This window comes from Prunus avium, chromosome 2 (assembly GCF_965620075.1).
Source record: "Prunus avium chromosome 2, drPruAviu1.hap1.1, whole genome shotgun sequence".
Taxonomy (NCBI): Eukaryota; Viridiplantae; Streptophyta; class Magnoliopsida; order Rosales; family Rosaceae; genus Prunus; species Prunus avium.
In genome coordinates this window covers 32,803,168-32,823,362 of record NC_142285.1, presented here as the reverse complement: position 1 = coordinate 32,823,362, position 20,195 = coordinate 32,803,168, and the positions used below count along the sequence as shown (strand labels likewise).

Sequence of the window (20,195 nt, the reverse complement as noted above, 5' to 3'; positions counted from 1 at the left end):
TATCCGAAATTCAGCCCCATTGGATAATTGTGGAGTCTGTTACCTAGCAAACACAGAGCCATGCTCAGGATGGATTTTATCAGCGCGCAAAATGAGTTAGCAATTTGTTTTGGCCTTAACTTCCTCCTCCGACCTTGGATTGGCCCAAATGATATATGGCTGGAAAGAAGACATTCTGAACTTCAAGTTTGAGTGCTTAAAGTCTTAATTTGCTTAAGGGAAGCCCAATTCGTAAGCCCTTGAAGTTGCTGGTCATGCTGACCTCAGGATGAGCTATTATTTCTGGTTGGAAGCTTGGTCATGGTGACATGAAGATGAGCTAGGGCTGCTGGTGGGATTTATTAGTGAAGTGCATCAACCATTTCAGATTTTATAATGGAAGTGTTGTATGCATTAGTGAAGTGCATCAACCATTTCAGATTTTATAAAACAAGTGTTGTATGCATTAGCCATACTTAATTCAGATTTTCAGCTTCCTTAGGCCTATATATAGTGAGGTTTCCCAAGCTTGTAAACACACCCCAAGGGGGGGAGCTCTCAAACACTTCTCTAGAGCTCCCTTCCCTTCTCTCCCTCAAATTCTCTTAGTTTCTCTTTCTAGTTTTCAATTGTTATAATGAGATCTTTGTGCTGAAATTCTCCTTAAGTTTTTCCAAGTTCTACTTAATTTTCATTGTTATGTAAATTCTTTTCTTTAGTTTCAAGTTTGATTCGTTTCCAAGTTTCAATTATGATTTTTGTTCTTATTCATTATGCTTATAAGTTAATATGCTAGTTTGAATGATTGATCACCATTTAGGCTTGCATGTTAGCTATCTTGGTTTGAATTAAGAGTAGACACCATGCTTTAATTCGAATTGAACTATGAATAGGAAGAGTATGTATGGACATTCGACAACAGGGATTAGATACATGCTTGGTTGTTTAAATTGTTCTTCTATGCTTAATGGGTTCCTAATGCTTAATTTTAGGTTAGACAACAAATGATCAAATTAGGGAATTAGGAACACAAGGTTATGACCACACACCATGGCTTAATCATACTTTAGCTAGAATCAATCCATTAATCTAAATTGAACTTGGGAACTTATCTGCTTGAGTTAGTTATTTTCTTTCTTTCTTGTTGTATTTATTTCCTTTTGTTTTCATTTATGTTTTGTGTAGGGAAATGAATTGGATCATTCAATCACCAATCCTCGTGGGATCGACCTCGCACTTACATATGCTAAACTACCAACGGCTCGTGCACTTGCGAGTATCACAAGTTGAGGATGCAACTGAATCCATTTTGGTGCAGCTGTATCTACACAACAGTAACCTGGAATGTTTGACTAGTGGCCATTACCTTTTTTGGAGGTCTTGTATTCAGGATTGTACACTAGCAATGAGTTGCAGTATGCGTTTGGTGAGTGCTGTTATCACCGCAGAATATGTATAGGCCAGTCTGGTCACTTTGTAATGTGACTTTTGGATCTGGAATGTTAGATATATTGTTCTGGAGGGATGGTATTTGATGTTATGATAATATCACCAAAATTAACAAAACTTGTATTTCCTATGCGTGTTTGTTTCTTTTTGGCCTGAGCTTTTGGGTTTCTATACCTTTCCGGCTCATCATGAGCATAATTTTTTATATGGGTTGCAAATATGTGAACAAGTTCTTGGTTCATGTTTTATCGTTTCAAAATATTAAGCCTCGTTCGTTTATGTTTTAGAGGCTTATTTTCATTTTCAAAAAACAAAAACAAAGCAAAAACGTGTTTGGTAGGCAAAAACAGAAAACATTGAAAATGTTTTCATAAAATGAAACGAACTTCACGTTTACTTCTACAAAACAAAAAAAAGTTGTTTTTGTTCTCCTAGAAAACAAACGCTCAAAACACTCTCTCGCTCAATCTTCTCTCCCAATCAGACCAAAAACCAAAATTCTTCTCTCCTCACTCACCCTTCTCTTCTCTCCCCCTTTCTTGACCACTCTTCTCTCTGGCTTGGCTCACTCCTCTCTACCAACAGGAACAACACCCATCTTCTCTGACCCAAAATAACACAAATCTGCAAACTAAGAAAAAAAATATAGAGGAAGAAAGAAAAGAAAAGAAAAACAGAGACAAGAAGAAGAACCACCATATACCCAGCTCAACCACCATCATCACCCAATCAAACCACCACAACCATTAATTAGTGGAACCTAGAGAGAGAGAGAGAGAGAGAGAGAGATGGGTGGGTGTATGAGATTCATGCCATGGAAGGAAGGAGGAGTGGGTGCGGCCTGGGAAGGAAAGGAAGAAGAAATGAGGAAGAAAGAAGAAAAGGCGAAGAAAAAGAGACAGTCGTGCGAAGGAAAAGAAGAAGAAAAGAGGAGGAAAGAGAGAAAAGGAGAAAAAGAAGAAAAAAATAAAAGAAAAAAGAAAGGAGATAAAATAGTTTTTTAGCTTTAATTTTTTTCATTGTTTATAATAATAATTTTAGCCTCTAAAAATATCAGAATTATAAAAAATACACCTGAAAAACAATTGTACTACCAGACATATTTTCATTGTTTTTGTTTTCTGAAGATGTTTTCTAATTAATCTACTAGACGCATTTTCATTTCCTGAAAATGCAAATTTGTTTTCTTGTTTTCATTCTCTGAAAACACTCTCTGAAAACGTTACCAGACGGGCCCTTATTTGCGTTAAGTGCTGATATTTCGACCCATTGATCTTATTTTCTCACTCATTTTCAATTACAAGCATTAGGGTTCGTTTGGGAGTGATTCTGAATAGGTCAGAATCACTTTTGGGAAGAAGCTCCCACGTGCTTCTTCATATAATCATTTTAAGTGTTTTTAAGTGATTATGGGGAGAAACAAACACGCACAGAAAATCACTTAAAGTTATTATATGGAGAAGTGATTCTCCATATAAGTGTTCTTTTGGCCTATCTAGAATCACTCCCAAATGATTTAAAATTACATTAAAAAACATCTTACTTATCTTGAAAAAACATACACTTAGACCTAATTTCGGAAGAAAGAAACGAAAAGAAAAGATAACAAGGAACGAAATTAGTATCAGGTAATAGATTCTACAATGAGAATCGCAATCAAGGTTTTCTTATCACTTTCGTACCTTCATTATTATGGTCTTGAGATCGTATGATCTTATAACTTTTGTATCTTCGTTATTATGATCTTATCGAAAAGACTAAAATACCCAACACATGATCTTTTTGGCGTTTAATATTACTTCGACATGTATGCTGCTGACATGGTGCATTATAGTACGGCTTCTCCAACAATTTTCCCAAACCTAACGTCCCTCACTCCCCCACCACCACCACAGTGAGAAATTGAGCATTGACAATCATAAGAAGACCCAAATCCCAACTGCCAACTCACTGTCCAGTCAGTGTCCAACCAGTGTCACCTTCTTCCCCAAATTGTTGATAATTAGGGTTTCAAAAAAGACCTCTGCTAATCGTTTTCCTTCTCCGCCCTTCAATGTCTGCCGTAGGCGAAAGCGACGTGCCCTCAAATCCCACTCCAACAAAACCCAATGGCGCTGTGAGCACTACACCTCCACAAGCCACCCAATGCACCAGGCAGTTCATGACCTCCGTGGCGTCCAAGATCGCCTCCCAGCCTCTCCAGAATTACGATCCTGGAGTCTGGGGCGTCCTCACCGCCATTTCCGACCAGGCCCGTAAACGCAGCCAGGTAACCACCTCGTAAATTACTTCCTTCTCTTTCTCTGTTGAATTCATGTGCTGTATTTACTGACTGCAACGAACGTGGGTTTTGTTATTTTTGTTGAAACTGTTCTGTACTGGGGCTCAAAATCCGACTTTTGTACAATTTTTCTAAGTTTTATGTATTGCTGATCAAATAATTTACGTTCTTGAGGCTGTATTGTTACTTTGTTTTATGTTGTTTTGATGCATTCGTTTAGACTAATTTTTAAAAGCATTAATAAAATTTGCGAACCAGGGTATAAATATCCTTTTGACTACTGATGAGCATTACATTGGCCGAACCGTGGCTGATGTGCGTTTCCAGATCGAATCCACTGCGGTTAGTGCAAGACATTGCAAGATATACAGGAAGAGCGTTGCTAATGAAGATACGAAGCATCCATCGGTATTCTTGAAAGATACGAGGTTGTGTACTGTTCTTCTTACCGATTTTTCAGCTTCTTATTCAAATTATCACATATTTTGATTGAATTGAGACTTTTGCAGCACAAATGGGACATATCTCAACTGGAAGAAGTTGACAAAAGGTGGCCCTGAAGCTGAAGTACGTCATGGAGATATTATATCACCTTCTGCTCCTCCTCAGCATGGTAATACTACTGTGCCAACTAACCATCTTGTACTCCAAGCAAGTATTAATAATCGAGATGCTGAGATTAAGTAGGCTTCTTAAAGTATAATTTGGGGGGTGTTAATTCTAAGGGTTTGTGTTGAGATTTCTTTTTTATTTGATAGTTTGTGATAAGCCATAGTCTCGTTGACAGAAAGTTATTGACCTTTTTTATCTGTCATATAATTACAGATGTTGCATTTGCATTCGTATACAGAGAAGTTTTAGTGTCCAATACCAGTACAGATGGTGCATTTGCAAAAAGAAAAGCAGGTATATTCATGACAATGTTAGTATGGTAGTTGTTAATCCACTTTATATAGTTTTCTTCGTATGTGCTCATGCCGCTCTCATATTGGAGTCAACTTTAGATGCTGAGTACATGTGGTGTTCCTACAATTGTTAAAAATCAGAACTGGGCTAAACCGCATCTTTCTTGTGGTTGTGGCAACCATGAAAGCATTCAAGTCTTTTGGGGGACACTGCTTATTGAGAAGTGCCACTGTAGTACATAACTATTTTACTCAGGTCATAATAGATTCGTAGAGATTTGATCTTCAAAACAAATGTTCCTATGTCGATTAGAAATTGGTAGTACTTAAGCTATGTCAAATGCTACTTGTGAGGATAAAAATTTGATGCCTTTATGGCCCTTTGGCTAAGCCCTAGAGGTGATCAACTTCTGGAGAACCTGAAACTAGAAAAAATTTCTGGAGTTGGCAGTGAAATAACACTGTTGTTGGCCTGACATTTAAAGGTGTCTTGTGGGGTTTAAGGTTTCATTTCTTGAAATTTTCAAAACGAGAAAAAAATTTGAAAGAGAATTGGAGAAATAAGATGAATGAAGAAAAAGAAGAAAAGTAGAGAATGTAGGGATACTGCACCTCGTTCTATTTTCTTGTGTTTCTAGGTAGATCAAATGGTCTGCATGACTGTGGATGTGGCTCTGGCGGAGTAGTTAATATTACTTGTTCTTGTATGTGACATAGTTTTCATTATTTTTTGACGTCTTTTCTCTTTTTAGTACAGAGGATTTTGTTTCTGAGACGAAGAGACTAAAAGGTATTGGCATTGGTGCTCCAGAGGGTCCTATATCTCTTGATGATTTTCGAAGTCTTCAACGGTCGAACACGGTATCTCATTTTGATGATACTACAGTAGTGATTGCTGACGTATATCACTGTTGTTAATTGATCATGGAAAGTCAATATAATTAACTTTGAAAACTCCCATATTCAGGAATTGAGGAAGCAATTAGAAACTCAAGTTGTTACAATTGATACATTGCGCAATGAGAATCGTCTGGCTGTTGATCGTCATGAAAATGTATGCTGCTGGTGACCTGTGATCTCTCTCTCTCACAACAATCTGCTTATAGATGACAGGTGTTGTTCAATCTTGCAGGAAAAGAAAGAATTGAAAGAATCAGTTGCAAGACCTTACCTTGATCAACTCAATGAGTTGCATCACACTCTGGAGATTAAACAGAAGGATCTGCTAGAGGTCAGTAGAATATCTGCAGAAACAAAACATGCTATCGAAGACCTCAATGAAAGGCTCAGTGCTGCTATGCAGTCATGTTCTGAAGCAAATGAAATAGTGAATAGGTAAAGCACATATTATTTGGTCATGTGTTTTCTAATATAATTATTCTTCTTGATAGAGTCAACTTATAGTATTACCAATAAGAAATAACACAATATTGTTTGAATAGCTGGCCCTTTGTTTTTTCTGGCTAGGAGTTCAAGTTGCTTCTCGTTATACCTGATTTTATATCGTGCACAAATCTAGAGTTCCAAATTTTCTGATCCATGGCCTGGGAAGAACATGGACACCATTTTGTTTGGCTGTCCAACTTTTTTGAATCAGAGAGTTGTGGTGATTGGTAAAAGCATTGCAGGAACCTGGAATTAACAATACATTCAAATAAAATTTACAATGATTTTTATTTCTTTTTATCATTTTTTTTCCATTTGGAAGTGATGGAAAGCAGTGAAACAAATGGCCGGAATGACTTTTTGGTAATATTGATTTGCACATTAACTACTTGTTTATCATGCTTCATTTGAGCATGCTGATGCTAGCATGGCTTGTTTTGTCTAGAACAGTGGTGCCTTGACTGTCTCTTCCCACCTTAGTCAGAAAGCTAGAGCAAGTTTGATTTATGTTGCAAAATATTGTGATAGTCTTATTTCTTGTTTGTAGCCAGAAAGCATCTATAACTGAACTCAAGGCACAGCTGGATGAAGAGCGCAATCAGAGAAGAGAAGAACGAGAAAAGGCTGCAGCAGATCTAAAAGCAGCAGTGCAGAAAGCTCAACTAGAGGCTGAAGAGGAAATAAAACGATTTTCGGATGCTGCCACAAGACGACAGAGAGAGCAACAAGAAGTAATTAATAAGCTTCAGGTCTGGATGCTTTACAGTTCATTATTTCATAGGTGGATGCTATAATATTTTGGTGGTATTGAGGAATGATATATTGACATTTGTGGTCTCAGGAATCAGAGAGAGAAACATGTTTAATAGTAGAAACCTTGAGAACCAAATTGGTAATGTTGGCAGTACCTTTATATTTTCATGTTGTGTAACTAAATACTTCTTTTGAACCATTGGAGGTCTTTATCTTGACTCCCGTGTGCTGCAGGAAGACACTAGGCAAAAGTTGGTTATCTCTGACTATAAAGTTCGCCAGCTTGAAACCCAACTTTCTGAAGAGCAGTCAACCTCCGAAAGTCGAAAAATAGTAATATGCCCCTTCGTGCCTACTTAGATATCATTATAGTTTATCTTCATTTGCAAATAGCTGTTGAAGCTAAGTTCCTTACCACATTTTGGATGTTTGGGCAGAGAGTAGAAGAACTTGAACATGAGATGAGAGGACTGCGGAAAGAGCTTGAGAGTGAAAAGGTAGAAATGAAAGTTTTTATTTTGCCTTCTACAGTGTTGTAAATGGTATAATGTGCTAACCGTGTTGTCTTGTAGGCAGGAGCAGAAAGAAATTTATTGTATGCATATATCTAGTTACTTCTTTAGCTGACGTATTTTTTGCTGTTGGTAGCAGGCGGCTCGAGAAGAAGCATGGGCCAAAGTTTCTGCCCTTGAACTAGAGATAAATGCTGCTATGCGAGATCTTGATTTTGAGAGACGGAGACTTAAAGCTGCCAGAGAAAGAATTATGCTTAGGTAAAAGATTCCTGAAGGATTATAATGTAATTTTATTACCGCTGCGTAGTGCTTGAGTAAACTGTTTTTCTCATATCTGCAATTTTATTGACTATATTCTTTTTTATTTATTTTATGTTTTTCCGATCCCTTATTTCCCTGTTATGTCGTTGCTGAGTTCGTTAAACTCTTTCTGCCACTATGCCTTTTTTTTTTCTTTTTCTTTTTTTAATGCTGGATTTGCACCATTTCAAGGAGTCATTTACTTAAACTGTGAACATATGGTTTCTATGCAGGGAGACACAGCTAAGAGCATTTTATTCCACAACCGAGGAGATTTCTGTACTTTTTGCTAAACAGCAGGAACAGTTGAAATCAATGCAGAGGACGCTGGAAGATGAGGAAAATTATGATAACACATCAGTTGATATTGACCTCAATGTGACTGTTGGTGATATAAGTGGAACTGAAGGCAGAGGAAATGAAGCAATCAGATACCATAATAACATTACTGGTAAAGCAGGGTCAGCTACAACACTGCAGAGGTCTGACAGAAATCAAGTTGTAACTTCTAGTGATGAAGATAGTGTTACAGAGAAGCATGACTGTGATATCAGAAGCCAAGAAGGTCAACATACTGAAGAGGTAGAATTTACAAGTGCAGACCATGGGGTCAAGGGTGGCTTTGGTTCTGAGATTGATGGTGTCGGCACAGCACCAATTATGGAGGGAGATGGCATTGAGACTGAGCATGTTCCTGAAACTGAAAGCCCTGGAATCAATGGTGAGCAGAATATTGATCTGAATAAGATTGTCACTTTTGATGGGGATACAATGCAACTTGATGATGAAGCCAGTATACAAGAAAACGATGAGCAGGTTCCAATGATTTGTCAGGAGCGTCACTCTCAATCAAATAGCCCCCGTGAAATTCTAAAGGAAATGGGAGATACAGAAGGCTGTGGGGCAATCAGGACAGCAGACCTTATAGCTTCTGAAGTTATTGGTAGCTGGGCTTGCAGCACAGCCCCTTCTCTCCATGGAGATAATGAATCTCAAAGAAGTAGAGACAACAATGAGGAAGGTGCTGCTGGGCCACACGACTCCACGGACCAGGTGGCTGAGAGCCAAAGTAATCCGTCTTCTGAGGCTGCTGCCAGAAGACAGAATCGCGAACGTCAAGCACTGAGTGAAATGATTGGGATTGTTGCTCCAGACTTAAAAGAGCAGTTCGGTGGAACTGTGGATGATAGTGATGATCACAGGAGAGAAAAACAGGGTACTGCATCCGACTCAGATACTGAGAGTTGTTCGAACAATGAAGAAGATGACAGAACTGATGCTAAAGGTGGATCAATTTCGGATTCAGAGACCGAGGGTAGTGATCAGGTTGCCGAAGATAAAAAATTGGGTGATGCAATGGATGAAGATGAACAAGATACTGAAGATTCTCTTGGATAATAGGCGTGTAAGGAATGCACCAACTACTCTAATACTTGTCTGGTTTGGACACGAGTGGACCTGTAAATACGCAAGACATGTCTGGATTTCATGTCTCCGTGCAGTTAACAGTTATGGTGTATATATTTAGCTTTTTCTATACCCTTTTCACCAAGGAATTAAATTTTTTGTTTCTTGCTTTTGACTGGCGAGGGCAGGCAATGATCAAATGCCATGGGGTGATGATCTAGGATGTTGAACCTAGGTAGTAACTTGGCATGCCTAAATTTGCCACCTCAAAAATGGGATCTGAGTAAGGTATGGTTTTTTGAAATTTTTGAAGAGTAGATTTGTCTTAGTATTAATTTTTTGAGTACATGTTGCTCCACTCTCCCCTCCCCTCCCTGTCATTCTTATAATTGGGACTTGATGTTCATTGAGGCTTAAAAGTCCCCTTCCCCATCTACGGTCGTAAGTTTGAGCACTGGAGACATTCTATCTTTGCAAATGCGTCTGCCCTGTTGAAAATGTGCATTGGAGACTCGATCAGACTGAGAAAACATGTAACATGTGTTAACCCTTTTGCACATGAAAGATACACCCATTACGTGTAAGTTTTTCTCCAAGAGGAGAAGAGTTCATGGCCTAAGAATCCTTTTTCTCCAAAGCAAACGCATACCATGTCATTAAGAAAGTCAAATTTTAGTTGTGGATTATGATCTCAAAGTAATGAGCACTTTTGGCCTAGAAGTCAGAAGCAGTGAGTTTTGTCAACGAAGTGGATAATTTAGGAAGTCAAAATTGTCAAGGCAGCAATCAATGTACTTAATTCGCTCCAACACTTGAACGCTCTTCCTTCTTGGCTTTGGAAAAGAAAGCATCATGTAGGTTTAAATAAATAAATAAATAGAAAGCAAGTGTAAATCTTTATCCAGACACCAACTTGTCTGTGTAGTGGCATCTTTCTTATGAACTGAGATAAATTGTAATGAGAAAGTCCATGTTTAGAAGCCCTTCCAAATACGTAACTCTTAAATAATAATAATAAATAAATAAATAAAAAACAAAAATTATTATGATGAGGATGCGTGCCAATCTTAAGGGCAATCGATGGCAGTAGGCAAATTGAGTGGCAGGTGGATGGATAATTGGTGTTGGTGATGGTGATGTGGACCACCATTGGTTGATGGTGAGAGGTGCATGAGCAGTCATAATAAGCAAAAAGTTCATATGAAATTACATTACACTGAATTAAAATTACTACAAGTTAGAAAGAAAGCACAAATTCGATTAGAAAAATTGTTTCTTCTAACTTTGTTTTTCTTTCACTCTTTGATCACATAAAGGATATTGGAAGGCCCATAGAGGATCCACTTCTTGTGAATGATAGAATTGAGAAAAAGGGAAATATAAATTTGAGAAGAGAGTTGGGTTTGTAGTATCCTCCATAAGAATTTCTAGGTACCCCTTTTCTGTTGCGACCTTTGTTAGTTGCTAAGTGCCCTAAACTATTCTCAGTAGTGGAGCCATGTGCAGCAAAAGTATATATTTATTGAAGGTGATGAATTGAAATACGAAAATTGTAGGGGAGCATTAATATTTGTTATTGTGTGTCAAAGTTTGGAAATGAGAAGGGAGTGCGTTATTAGGGTTCGAATATGAAATCATATGCAGGTAAATGCCCATATTATTGAGCTATGAGCCCGTCGGCTTATCACACACACTTTAAATGTATACATCATGCTCTTCACCCAAAAACAGTTGTATAGAAAACAAGAAAAGATTCGAAAGTTGTAAGCAAAAAACCAAAGTGAAAGCAATGAGATCATTTTTGAAAATGGTAGGAGCTTCATTTGTTTGTTGACTTCCTTCATCTCACCCTCATGGGTAGTATATTAGTACTGAGGAGATAGTATCACAAGAAATGAGTGAAGCCTGCTCTGGTCGTAGCCCTAATTATCAAACAGCCAAACATCCATCCCATGTCCAAAAGGGCATGATGAGGGACTATAGTCCAGTTCTATGCCCACTCTAATACATGCCTATAATACCACCTACACAAAGTATATCATCATATAGCACACCATCTTTTTTTCTGGTCGGCGGTTTTCTTTTAGGTGTTTTAGGGTAACGTTCTACTGCTAGACTTATATTATCAAATAAATGTTTATATTGACACACATATTATGAATATGAACCACACATTTTGACAAAAGCAATAGTCAACGATATCTTATGTTGCGAGTTAGCGTGACATGAAGAATATGTAATGGCATCATCTATCCTTCTTAGTATTTTTGTGAAAAGAAAAGAAAAGCGTTTCATTTTATCCACGGAACCTATTTAGCTCCTTGTAGGTAGCAAATCATAAGGCTTATGACAAAAAATGTGAAAATTTGGTCCCCAATTGTATTATGGGGCTGGCAAGTTAAGTGTCCAGCCAGCTAGAGTTAAGGGACCATGTGAAGTGGCTGAGCTGAATTTGGACAAAATACCATTGCCACTACCATCATAATGATGATATTACCATCCAATGGCAATGGGTGAGAGAGAGAGAAAGAGATGGTGGTGATGATGATGGTGAAGAAGAAGATGAAGCCAAAATGGGGTTCATTTTCCAAATAAATGAGTATGGCTTCGGCACTCAATTACACCAAGAAAAGAGACAAAAGGAGAGGACCTAACAACATTGACTACTCCCTCTTCATCCTCCATACTCAGCATCCCTTCCAATAAACTACTCATTTCCCTTGGCTTCTCTCAAGGCCCTACCCCAAAATGCCAACACGTGAATTGCACGTGACATTCCATGTGGACCTTTTTCCCTTCATAAGTTTAGACAAACTAACCTAATCAAAATAAATCATAACATAAATATTTTTTTTTATACAAACGATAATTAATCTAAATTACAGGAAGGAGGATTTGAACTCAAGTGCAAAATGAGGAGTGGGGAGCACATCTGCTCTAGCCGACTTGAATAATCATAACATATATATAAATTCATATTGGGAGTATTCTTACAACCATCTAACGAAATATTTAACACTATTTGTACTTATCTTTCAAGAAAAAGAACCGTACATCTTGTAAATTAATATGGTACCTTAGCCAACACTAATGGGGATAAAGAATGTTCTTGGTTGGTAAGCATATTTAAATTGTGCTTAGAGGAAATGATTACATCTATAAGTTTTGAGTTTACACGTTATGAATCTTGACCATATGACATATGTAAAACATTTTCTCATGTAAAAGCAAAAGAGGGTTCCAAAGGGTTTGCGTCTACTTTTCAAACACAAGCCTTGTAAAAACAGATGGCTTAAGATAAGAACTAACTAAAAGTTCAAAAACAAACACCAACTTTTTGACAATATGACCCATTTTGCCTCCATATATCTTCTCCAGCTAATTATCTGTCATAATTTCACGTGGAAATTCAGAATCAACCCCATTCATATAATCCTCACACCCAATTAGTCATTGACTTAACTAAAGTAATTGTTTATTAACTAATTAATTATTATATTTAAAAACAAAATCTCTTTAGCTTTAAGAAATATGCATCCAAATGTTTTCTGAGCATTCAAACTTGATTTCTACAGTAATGATTTGGTTGATTGATTGCAGCACATGATCATGGAAATAAGTCATCTTCCACATTGAGGGCTCTGCAGAAAAGAAACCCAACCCTATTAAATGAAATGAAACTCAAAGGGGGAAAGTTCTAAAATTCAACAAAGTTGGGATATTCAGTCACTTTCCATGTGCCGCAACAAAACCCAAGTGCGACTGCCCCCTCTCAACACTCAATCCCGCCTTAGGAGTTAGGGGACTGTATATTATAGGAAATTAATCGTAACATTTTCTCGTTACCGACAAATAACAATTTGACACATACGGGAACAATTTTCCTCTTGTGTTTTTGACGCGTTCGTTAAGTTATATGTGGAAAAGATGCCAAAAGGAATAAGGGAACCCTCTAATATTTATTTATTTTCCTAGCTTCTTCTCCTCTGCAATTAATTTCATCCCCTACTGGCCTTTGTAATGATGACCCTTTGCGCCATCATTGCTATGAAAAGCCTTCTCTCTCTCTCTCTCTCTCTGTCACCAAAGGAGACAGATGCAAACACAAGACAATAGTTATGTGGCTCACCTTTTTCTCCTGGGTTCTGCCAAGACACCCCTGCTATTTAAAGTCCAAGAACTCCATTTTTCACAACCCACATTTTTGTTAGCTTTCTCTTCTCCAGGTTTACACACATTCAACTCTCTCTCTCTCTCTCTCTCTCTCTCTCAGAGAGAAAAGCAGCAACTGAATTGTAGAGGAAAACAATGTGTATGAACTCCTCAGAAATGACTCCATGCAGTCCTCAATACTCTGCTTTTCGCCTTCGAAGGCCATCAAACCAACATAACTTTCGAGTTCACCGCTTAATCAACAGGTCTTGTTCCTTCACAATCTATATATCTCTCTCCCTCCATTTATCTAATCTATCAATCTATCTCTCTACCTATCTATCTATCTATGTCTCTGTTTGTCTTCTTCGGTTTTTTACTTTTTATCTAATAGATTTGTTATATGTATGCTAACAGGAAGAGGAAAACAGCAAAAGAAGCAAAAAAAGGGGCAGAGATAGGAGGGGCAAAGGTAGAGATGGAAATCAAGAACCTGAAGCTATACATGGAGAATCAGAGCATTATAGAAGAGAACAACAAGCTGAGGAGAAAAGCACTTCTTCTTGTCCAAGAGAACCAAGCCTTGTTTTCACAGCTCCAACAGAAGAAGCTCTCTCCCAACAAATGAAACAGTACCAATATATGCATGCAGCAGCACCATGAAACTGAAACCTCATTACCCTAATGTAAACATATATTTAATTTAATGCTTTGCAATTTTCATAAAATTATTATTAGAAAAAAAGTTAACAAGGAGTAGTTCTACTAGGGGCCCCTCTTAGCCTTGATTTGTTCTTTCATCTCCTTGTTGGGGAAGTTCTAAATTCTAATGTCTCATCTTCCCCTCCACCTCACCTAGTTTGTGGGCTAATTTTGGTTAATTATGGATGATTTACCTTTTATGTGTGTCAAGTAGATTAGTATGTGCAATCCTTTTACATATTCTTCTGTAACTTCACTTTCCTTTTTTTTCTTTTTTCTTTTTTCTTATATCTCATGTTTCATACATCTTTCTCTTTGTCTCTCTCATCACGTGACGAGAGAAATATAGAGAAAGGTGTGTGAGACTAGGCATGTGGCAAAAGAAGATATTACCCAGATGTGTCCTCTCAGGGACAGTAGTTTACTGTGAGGGTGTGTACATGTAATGTAAAGGTTATTAAGAAGTCTTTCAGATTGAGATTCTGTGATGCATGTCTCTGTCTGTCTCCTCAAAACTCAGGTGACCCCCCCGATTTGTTAAGAGTCTCAGGTCCCCAAGAAAAAAAGAAAATAAATAGATAAAGAAAATCATCCCTATGTGCATAAATGTTCATATCTTAAACAATGCTTGGCAGATAACCGTCCAATTTGGAGGACAAGTATATTTCATTTAATACTTTACATAAATCTCTTCTGATATTTGAAGGGTGTGTGATTTATCATGTACCTCTATCAAGCCATGCCCAGACTTTGGAATGTTCTTAACACCCCTCACATGATCATGCTTCTAATCTTACTTCTTAGTGATGCAAAATGCTACAACCAACCACTGGCAGAAAATTGAGGTTGTATTCAAAGCTAAGTCAGAATTATGCGTAGGCAGAGGAGGCCGCTTCTCCTGAAATAAATCAAAAGGAGCAGAAAACAGAAAACTAGTTCATGTTCATTAGAACTCAGATGAGGATGAAACCGAAATCGTATGTTGCGAATCTGATCATAAACGGGTAAGTTGGTTAAGCCAAGGAAGGAAGATGTTTTGATGAACACTGAATCAAAAGCCATGTGAGGGGGCTGAGATATTGAACTGATAAAAATACAAAATAAAATAAAAAAGGGTTTGCGGATATTCAGTAGTTTTCTAAATTCAGGTGTTCACTTCGTCAAAATTGGATGATCATGAAATCAGTTAACGAACTGAACTCTCATATGAAATGGGCTGCCACATCACCTGAGCCTATGATGATAGTGGGAACCCACCCAACGAAGCCCAAGGTATGATGGGCTTTGTTTGCTTTGGTTCACATATTTTGCTAAAAGATATAGTTTATTAAATAGCTGCTACTGTTGGTACTCACCTTTGATTATCTTCACTGAGACTTGCTTTCATGAAGCAGAGGGTAAGAAAGACATTTCAAATTTCATCTACAAGCATTATTAGAGGATTGAAAGATGAGAGATTTCTCGAAGCTTCACGCTTTCCAGTCAACTAGAGTTAAAAACAACAATCATGTGTATCTCAGAGCCTCAAGATAGGGTTACTGGCATGTGAAGGACAAAGTAACAGCTTTAACTTTATATAATCACAGGTTGAGCAAGTAATGCAACTGCTCCAGCCAAGGGTAGATGTGATAAACAAGAAACAACACTTTTTGATAATCACATTCAAACACGCTGAAGTTATTGAGACACAGAACCACAAGAGAAAATAACATCCCGAAAACATCAGTATATGTAAATTAAAACAGCATTTTTGAATTCCAAAGGAAGTAACTCCGACAGCCAAAAAACAGAAGTCCTAAACACGAAAACTATCTAATACCGACTCACTAAGACGAAGTCATCGTCATTGAGAACTTTCACATCCTTTTCTCCGACAAAATTCTCCCGCCCAATTTGCTTAACCAAATTCACAAATTCTACCCTCTTGGCAAGAGGAAGAGGCACATATGGCAGCCTGAAGACCGGCCTCACAACACCAAGTTGGGCAAGTGCTGTGTTTAAGCCAATGGGGTTTGGCTCTTGGAAAAGCCACTCAACCAGAGGCATTATCTTTGCATTAAGAGAAGGGTTCTTCCCCCCAAACATCAATTCTCGCATTAAACCTGGAACCAGATTACTAGTAACAGATATAACTCCAGTAGCTCCATGATTCCACCTAGAATCATGGCACTCATCATCATTCCCACTCCAAACCACAATTCCCTTGTCGGTATACTGATCAACACGATCATTTCCAACACACTCCTTGATACCTGCGAAGTTAAAGCTCTGAGCCAACCTGTGAATCACACGTGGGGGGATATCTTGGCCAGTTCGTGACGGCACATTGTATACAATAGTGGGTCCCATTGACATGACACTATCAAGGTGTGCAACCAATCCCTCTAAGGAGGTTTTTCCATAATAAGGATTGATGTGAAGGGCAGCATGCATTCCAACAGCAAAACCCTGTTCAGTAGCATGAATTGCTTCTCTAGTAGAATTGCTTCCAGTGTTCCCTATTACCTTAATTGATCCTCCATAACAGTTGATCGTGTGGCCAATGAGCATTATGTGTTCATCCCAGCTCATCAATTGGCCTTCACCGGTTGTGCCACCAACAATCACACCTTCGGCTCCATTTTCAATCTGCATATTAACCAAAGCATCGTATGCTTCAAGGTCAAATCTGCCGTCAGGTAGATATGGGGTTTTGATGGCTGTTATCAATCTAAGTGACTTTATATCGTCCACTGATGTCCTGAAAACATAGAGCGTGCTTAGCATAAAGAACAATTTGCTCAAATGGAGCATTTACACTTCTAACGAGCTTTCACATACACATGCAGCACTTCATGTATACACAGTAGTTTTCCAAAGCACATGCTTTCTTATCAGCGACAGTACAGAAGCAACATAACAACACTAAATAACCATCTCTAATAGTGGACAAACATATACAGCTTGACACAACATTAAAATAGTCGTTCAAGATATTTCGTCTAGAATCAGGTAGTCATCTGGATTGCAGGGACCTAGAAATATGAATGAAGTTCATGTTGTTCCGGAGTCTAAAGGCATATCCCACTACTAAAGAACCGAAACATGAGATTTTACTGGAAAACCAAAAATACAGAGAAGCAATGATCTATTCTCACGTAATCTATAAATGTTCAACTGTGCACGCATTTTGATCTTCTAATCCTAAACAAGCTAAGAAAAAATGAAGCCACCAAACATCTTAGAACCAATTCAATATGAAGTTCATCACCCCACATAATTATATACATACAAATTACCTGTTTTTCACTTCAAAACTACGCATTGGAAGATGAAAATTGGGGATTACAGCTGCTCGCGGACACTTCCATTTTGCAGTCCTACTGCTTCGAATCAATACAAAAATTAAATAAATAAATAAAACAATAAAACAATGAAATTGATAAACTAATTAATCAGTTGATGAATTTTGTACTCTGTTTTTCTTTAGCATACAGATTTAATTAATTAAAGTGTAGTCTAATTTAATACCTAAAATAAAAATCTCTAATGGAGAACAAAATTAAATGACAAATATGAGTGAATTTAAAATTTTAATTAATTAAATACAAAATAAAATAATATAATATAAGAGAATGAGATAAACCTCATGTAGTTATCGGTAAGATGGTGACGCGGAAGCTGGAGAGCAGACTCTCTCAAGCACACACTACAGCTCTGGAGCGTAGCCATTACTAAGACACAGCGCGAACCCGATTGCGATTCTTAGAGGGACCCGACCCCAAACAGAGAGCGAATTCGGAAGCCTGAAGCTTGAAGGAGAAATGGAGGCAGTGGCAGAGTTGAAGTTTCAGTGAATGCTGGTGGCGTTAGTGGAAATGGAAATAGTCATGAGAATCGTGGTGGAAGGAGTTCGGGGGAGAGAAATGCAGAGATTGACGGAGCTCCGATTGGATTGGTGGGCCATGTAATCCGGGTACGGGTCAATAAGCGGACGACGGAGGCTGCGAGCGAGAGTGTATCTCTGTTCTGTGTGTGCGTTGTTTATTAGGGTTTTGTGTGGTGGCAGCGAGTGTCTATGGCTGACTCGGATGTTGACACGTGTAGATTTTTTTTTCCTGAGTTTTTATTATTTTGGATATTCTTTTTATGACATTTTAGTTTTTCTTTTGGAGTAAGCTAAATTTGGTCCACTTTGATGTCTCTTTGTACTATTAGTCAATTTACAGGTTGGAAATTTTGTTTTTGGTTAAGAAAATAACTTTTTTTTTTATCAATTATGAAATAAAGTATGTGTGACAGATGTCTTGGCTACTATGGACCAAAGACGTTGATGGCTAACTACCATTGGATAAAAGTTCAAAGGTTGGGATCTAAATTTAGTTCAAATATTTGTGTCATAATGGCATGTTTACTAATCCGCAATTAAATTAGGAAGAATTGAATTGAGGATAAATTAAATTGAGGAGAATTAGATTCCAGATCTTTATTAAAGTTGTTTACTAAAACATATATATGGATTGAGGAGAGTTAGATTTCAAATTCCTATTAAAGTTGTTTACTAAACCATATGGAATTGGGGTATGAGTGGTTCTAATTACTAAAATATCCTCATTGTTGAGTTAAAGTATATGGTAAATTTTAAAATTTTAAAATTGTGTGAAGATATAATGGGTAAAAAAAGATGAATTCATAATGGGTTAATTCTCTAATAATTAGAATACCACCTCCCACCTAATAATTGAATTCCTCCAAAAGCAAGAATTCAATTTCTAATTTTGTGTGGGCCTCATCTACTTTTTAATTCCTTAATGTTAAGTAAACGCAGGAATTCTCCATATGTGGAATTCAATTCCTGATTAGTAAACACATCATTAATGTTTTGAGTATGCATCCGTGTAGGGTGTGTAAGTTTAGTATGTTATCGCCCTTCTTAATAAGAAAGATCTTCAAAAACTTAATGTTTTGATAAAATAAATTATTTGAGTTTTTTTTTTCCCACAAAATAGCCCATTTACATATTCCTCATTAGAAAAACAACTATTTACATAATTATACCAAAATGAAGTACAAAAAAACATGATATGGAGCCAAACTTTTATTCAATTATTTTTCCTTTTCCTTTTATTTTGTTGTTTTGGGCCAGAGAATCCGGTCAGATTCATGCCTAATAGAAACATGTTATGGGAAAAGGCGGTGATAAAAGAAAAACATGAACACATTTAATAAGAGTGAAATTATTGGTCAAAGGATGACCCTATAATGTCAAGTCATTCCATGTGATTTGCTGGCCCTTGTGGTCTCCTACTTTGCTGCTAATCATTTGATTAGGCTCTTTTTAGGTAGTTTAGCTGAGATTTTTTTACAGTTATTTGTATTTTTTATGGAGCCACTTTTTTGGTTTAAAGGCAGAGTAGATTTAGCACCCCTCTCTCTCTCTCTCTCTCTCTCTCTCTCTCTCTCTCTCTCTCTCTCCATCTCTCTCTTTGTCCCTCTCTCTCTCTCTCTTCGTTCTCTCTCTTCGACCCTCTCTCCCTAAGCATTTTAGATTTTTCTTATGACTTTCTCATCTTTCAAGCAATATAGATTAGTAAACAAGTCAGCCCAACTTATGAAATGGGGTGAGGTGAGAGGTTAATATGATCACATCTTTCATTTCTTATCTTTTTCTTTGTACACTAAGTTTAAGTCGCGTAATTGACTACTTTGCTTCTTAAAGGTCAAGAAGATATGTCCTGATCGATCAATAAATAAATAAAACGACATGCAAGTAATAGTATTAATCTTTGCTTCGTGCTTCGTTGCCTTGACTCAACTAGTTTCAATTTTGCATTTTGTTGATTTCTTCATGTAATATCTCGACTTCGGATGTTGTTTATGAAAATTAAGTTAATTTAGTTGGTGTTTATCAATAACCACAGTATTTCTTGGATGTAAATATAATATGAGATTAGCAAAAAATAAAATGCGATACGAAATTATAATTATTTATGTTAACAATGTTATTTTGATATATGACCCATTTCATGCAACCCCAACACAAAGATTCAATTTTTTAATTTGTTTTGTGTGCTTAATGATCAAGAAAACAAAATCTATATAAGAAGAGTAGGAACAGTTTCACGAATTGAAAAAAAGAATTGTTTTCAAGAATTTAACCAAACAAGCCTTCAAACTTTTAAGATTTAGAAACAGTTTTCAAGTTGGATACTTAACAAGTTTTTGAATCTTAAAAAATGAATTTTAGAACACCTTGTTTTTAAGAAAAATCCAAAATTTTGAGTTCCATACTCGAATAGGATACCAAACACCCACTAAATTTATTTATTTAGGATTAAGAAAAAATGAACATACTGCCACTAAACAACCGACAACCAAAGTCAACTG

At 37.1% G+C, this 20,195-nt stretch overlaps 2 protein-coding genes and 1 non-coding gene across 5 annotated transcripts; 2 read left to right on the top strand and 1 right to left on the bottom strand.

The window, feature by feature from the left end:
- The first annotated feature begins 3,243 nt into the window (after window positions 1–3,243).
- Window positions 3,244–9,321, top strand: LOC110766780 (SMAD/FHA domain-containing protein). Of its 3 annotated transcripts, none has more exons than XM_021970172.2 (13): window positions 3,244–3,697; window positions 4,037–4,137; window positions 4,219–4,322; window positions 4,535–4,615; window positions 5,372–5,475; window positions 5,582–5,668; window positions 5,747–5,949; window positions 6,548–6,749; window positions 6,842–6,892; window positions 6,988–7,086; window positions 7,191–7,250; window positions 7,402–7,526; window positions 7,802–9,321. In XM_021970172.2, the coding sequence occupies exons 1-13, from the start codon at window positions 3,482–3,484 to the stop codon at window positions 8,964–8,966; spliced, it is 2,598 nt and encodes an 865-aa protein (XP_021825864.2). In that variant the 5' UTR covers window positions 3,244–3,481; the 3' UTR covers window positions 8,967–9,321. The 3 variants fall into 3 exon arrangements, with proteins under 3 accessions (XP_021825864.2, XP_021825847.2, XP_021825856.2); XM_021970155.2 differs by having other exon boundaries at window positions 3,968–4,137; XM_021970164.2 differs by having other exon boundaries at window positions 3,245–3,697; window positions 3,968–4,137; window positions 7,405–7,526.
- A 3,384-nt stretch (window positions 9,322–12,705) lies between these two features.
- On the top strand, window positions 12,706–13,683 carry LOC110766528 (uncharacterized). The gene is made up of 2 exons (XR_015833845.1): window positions 12,706–13,393; window positions 13,545–13,683. It is a non-coding gene; the product is annotated as an uncharacterized LOC110766528 (transcript).
- Window positions 13,684–15,455: 1,772 nt separating this feature from the next.
- On the bottom strand, window positions 15,456–17,870 carry LOC110766808 (4-hydroxy-tetrahydrodipicolinate synthase, chloroplastic). Its single transcript, XM_021970198.2, has 3 exons — window positions 17,455–17,870; window positions 17,108–17,191; window positions 15,456–16,569 (listed from the first exon to the last, which is right to left on the bottom strand). Exons 1-3 carry the CDS (start codon window positions 17,538–17,540, stop codon window positions 15,642–15,644), a joined length of 1,098 nt encoding a protein of 365 aa, XP_021825890.1. The 5' UTR covers window positions 17,541–17,870; the 3' UTR covers window positions 15,456–15,641.
- Window positions 17,871–20,195: the final 2,325 nt, after the last annotated feature.